Genomic DNA, 4,166 nt, shown 5'->3' with positions numbered 1-4,166 from the left:
CACACACACACACACACAGAGGGAGAGAGAGAGAGTGGGGTGGAGATATTTTTTTTCTTTTTTCTTTATTTTTAATTAAAATATTATTAGAATAATTATAAAAAATACAAAAAAGAAAAATAAAAGGGCATAATCGTCTTTTCAAAAAATTTTGGACCAAAATCAGATAAATGTTTTGATTTTGAACATTACATGCGAGTTCGAAACTTTTTGGACCCTATCCAAAAATCTTTGGACCAAATTTGTAGTTTTATCTTTATTTTATAAGTTAGTCCTTGCTCATCAAAACTACTTATTTCGACATTAAGGAATGGACCAATATACCCCTTCACTTAATACAAGGTTTTCGTTCGTATCTTCACCAGATAAAAACACAGCGCAGCCTCCATTCTTCTTTCGTCGCCTCCTCAGGCGATTCCCGATTCCTCGCCGCCGACTTCCATCGTCGGATACCGTCGCACCCACAGCACCGGCGACCGTCGCACCCCACAGATACGATTCAGGTACGATTTTCTTCATCTTTTCTTGCTTTCGTTCAACTGCATTTTGCTGCTATCGATTTTTCTTTTTCCCCTGATTTCAGTCGAAATCGAAATCTTTATGATGTCTGCTATGTACAATGTTTTCGTTCAACTCCATTTTGCCTGTTCTCGATTTTCTTGTTTCCCCTGATTTCAGTTAAAATCGAAATCAGTTTGTTGCCTGCTGTCACTGCAATGGTGTATCCGTTCAATTTCTCTCTACCGGTCATAATTGTTCAACTGTTTCCTACTTAAATAACCTTCGCCAAAAACCCTCTTGATTTTTTTAATTCATATACTCTTTGACAGAAACTCACAGAACCAGCAGCCGCACTCCGCCGCCGTCGTCTCCCGCCATGGGAGCTCTCCCCGCTGACTTCGCTTGGACCTCCGAAGACGATTTCAAGTTGAAAACCGCTGCACAGGTAAGTATTTTATTCTACATTTATATGTCTCTTTTGGTTAAAATTTTCCCCTCAATTTATATAACAATATACTACAAGCACCTTCTGTTACTATAATGTCATTATGTTTCTTGTTACAGAGTGGTGTCCCCTTGGAATCAATAGCTACAGGAGCTGTAAAGTTTTCAAAACAGTTCACCATTCAAGAGCTCCATGATCGTTGGCATGCTCTACTCTATGATCCAGTCATTTCTGCTGAAGCATCTGCTCGCATGTTAGAATTCGAGTTTTTTGCTTTATCTAAACTTTCAATTTTTAATGATTTAGACAATCTTGAAGAGAATATTTCAGTCCCTAGAAAGAGAAAACCCGAGGGTGTACGCAAACGTTACTATGCTATGCGAAAGAGAACACGTATTCATCCATTAAATCCACTGGATCCCAATTTCCCTGATGCAACTTTTAATACCATTTGTATTGAAAATGAAGAACAACCTCCACCCACATACTTTGTTGCTCAAAACAACGAGGCTGATACTGATAATCATGCTGACATGGATCTTGATGTTAATAATCAGCAAACAGTTAATCAATGTTTCATTGAGGAAGACAATTATATTGAAGAATCTGATGAATTTAAAGAGATTTATGACTTACTTGAAGATGAAGGACCAGAATTTCCATCCATTAATCCCCAAACCCTAAATTTACCACATCCTAATTCATCTGAATTTCATTTCAAAGAACAATCAATGGCAACAACATCAAATTTTCATGTTAAGATAGAAAATGAAATGTGTGGTGACATAAACGCCAACAACTATTTGATGGAAATATCAAATACCCTTTTTGACCTTGGTGAGGATGACCTTCCTCCATTGGATGCTGATGGAAACGTAATTGACAAATCTTATATCGATGGTTTGAGTTCACTTTTGCTTGATTCTCCTAAAAGAGACACTAATTGTGATTCCATTGTAGAGGAAAGTAAAAGCTTGGAGGGTATTTTGGGTATAATGCTGCCATCTACAACATCTGTTGTGAATTGTAAATCACATACTTCTGTGATCATATGTACTTTAAACACTGAGGATCCAGATATACCAAGTAATGATGATGTTTTTCTCCTTCCATTTTCATCTCCTTATGCAATGCAAACAGATATGCCTCATTCTTCACCTCATCAAAATTCAAACTCTTTTAGGGATTCTGGACCTAATTGGAAAAACGACTTTAGGGTTCCTAAACCAATACCCCAAAAAGATACCAAATACCAAAAATCCCAATTTGATACTCCAATTATTGGATCACAGTTGCGAACAGAAATACTAGATCATAGAATCAAGCAGGATTTGGTCAACAATGATGGTCAAAGTCAAACCCTAGTTCATCCAATAGCTATAAAATCTGAGCAGGAATTGCATCATGGTTCTGATATTTTTACAAATTGTGTAAAGTTGAATCCTATTCAAGAAGAAGAAACATTACATGAAATAGAATCAAAAGAAGTGGATAATCCTATTGTGTTACAGTTGCCAATAGATGATGACATGTCATCTATTAGTGATGACGAGGATATCCCGAGCTTTTCTGACGTGGAAGCAATGGTAATTCTCATTCATTAAATTATTTCTTCAAAAATTTCCATATTTGATTCACTTGTTACAATTTCCTTTTTTCTTTTGTAATTTTGTAGATACTTGATGAGAAATTGTGTGAAGATGAAAAGAGTTTATATCTAAATGGAAATTGGAGTTATCGAAATCTACAAAGTATGTTACTCTATGATATTCTCATTGTCTATGGTTATTTAGTTTTTTAAGATTATAAATAATAATCTTATAGCTCAATTTTCAGCCCTAAAATACAAAAATCCAAATTTTCAAAGAAAATTCATTAGATTGGAACAAGCTGCCAATGGTTATATGAAAAGAGACATGTCATCATCGGGTGCTTTTGCTCTTTTACAAGGGTGGCAATTTATATATCATGTTAAAAAACCCGAGGTATTTTCTTTTTTCATTTTTCATTTTTCATTTTTCATTTTTCATTTTTCATTTTTCACAATGTATAATTTTATAAATATTGTTGTAATTTAGATTTTATTGGGAAGGGCAACGGAAGATGTTATTGTTGATGTTGATTTGGGAAGAGAAGGTAGTGACTGTAGAATATCTAGACGACAGGTAAAAAAATAAATTATTTTTTTTAAATGAATAAAACTATAAAATAATCATTAAATCATTCGTATTTAATATTATATTTCAGGCGATTATACAATTGGATCGGGAGGGTTTTTTTCATATAAAGAATCTCGGGAAATATTCAATCTTTGTAAATAGTGATGAACTATCAACCAATCAGAGTACTTCTCTCACTTCAAGTTGTTTAATTGAGGTATGTTTTAACTTTTTTTACATTCGCTTACATATTAAACAGTTATTTTATCTAAAAAAGTGCAATAATAATAAACATTATATTGAATTTGGGGGATTTAACAGATAAGAGGAATGCCATTTCTATTTGAGACAAATGAAGAAAGTATAAAGTCGTATGTTGAGAGCATGAAGAACAAAAGTGATGTGGAGGACTAATTTTGAGCTTCAATGACTTTTGAAGGTGCTACTTTTTAACTGCACTTTCTGTTCTTCTGGTCATAATGAATGGGTAGAGTATTTTACAAATTTGGTCCCTATGCTTTACTCAAAATTGTAAGTTTAGTCCAATGTTGTTTCTTTTAGAACTTGCATTTCGTTTGCAAGAGGGACTAAATCCACAATGTGATTTTGAGTAAAACACAGGGACCAAGTTTGTAATTTCTCTTATCTCTATTCTCTATCTCTGGTGTTACGCTTTTTTTTTTCCTTTTCATTTTTTTTCTACAAAATTCAATTTCTCTTTGTGAACTCAAGTTTTATGCATTCTTGTGTCTCCAAATGTATAGTTATTTGTTTTTCATCAATTTTTTAATTATTTATTTGCTTAGCAGATAACAAATTAACAACCGTTTTATTTATGTTTACAATATATTAAAAAAATAAAGAAATGAACATTGATAAATAAAATTTTATGATCTTCATTGGAATCCATATAAAACATCGATTAATGCATAAATATGCACGTGAACTCTTTGAATGAGAAACCATGTTGTAACTTCAATTAATGCATTGCTTCCATGGAAAACTTCACTTTAACACTTTGACATCTACAAGTTGAAGTTATTATATTTATTTTTTTGACA

The 4,166-nt window shown here is 33.1% G+C and overlaps 1 protein-coding gene across 1 annotated transcript; it reads left to right on the top strand.

Moving 5' to 3' along the window:
* The first annotated feature begins 310 nt into the window (after positions 1–310).
* On the top strand, positions 311–3,910 carry LOC145049539 (uncharacterized). The gene is made up of 8 exons (XM_078997925.1): positions 311–503; positions 831–946; positions 1,066–2,532; positions 2,622–2,697; positions 2,771–2,931; positions 3,025–3,111; positions 3,194–3,322; positions 3,427–3,910. The coding sequence occupies exons 1-8, from the start codon at positions 311–313 to the stop codon at positions 3,517–3,519; spliced, it is 2,322 nt and encodes a 773-aa protein (XP_078854051.1). The 3' UTR covers positions 3,520–3,910.
* The last annotated feature ends 256 nt before the right edge of the window (positions 3,911–4,166 follow it).

Source organism: Lactuca serriola, chromosome 5 (genome assembly GCF_051521515.1).
Source record: "Lactuca serriola cultivar US96UC23 chromosome 5, Lser_US96UC23_V15, whole genome shotgun sequence".
NCBI classification, from domain to species: Eukaryota; Viridiplantae; Streptophyta; class Magnoliopsida; order Asterales; family Asteraceae; genus Lactuca; species Lactuca serriola.
This window is presented reverse-complemented; position numbering and strand designations above follow the sequence as displayed.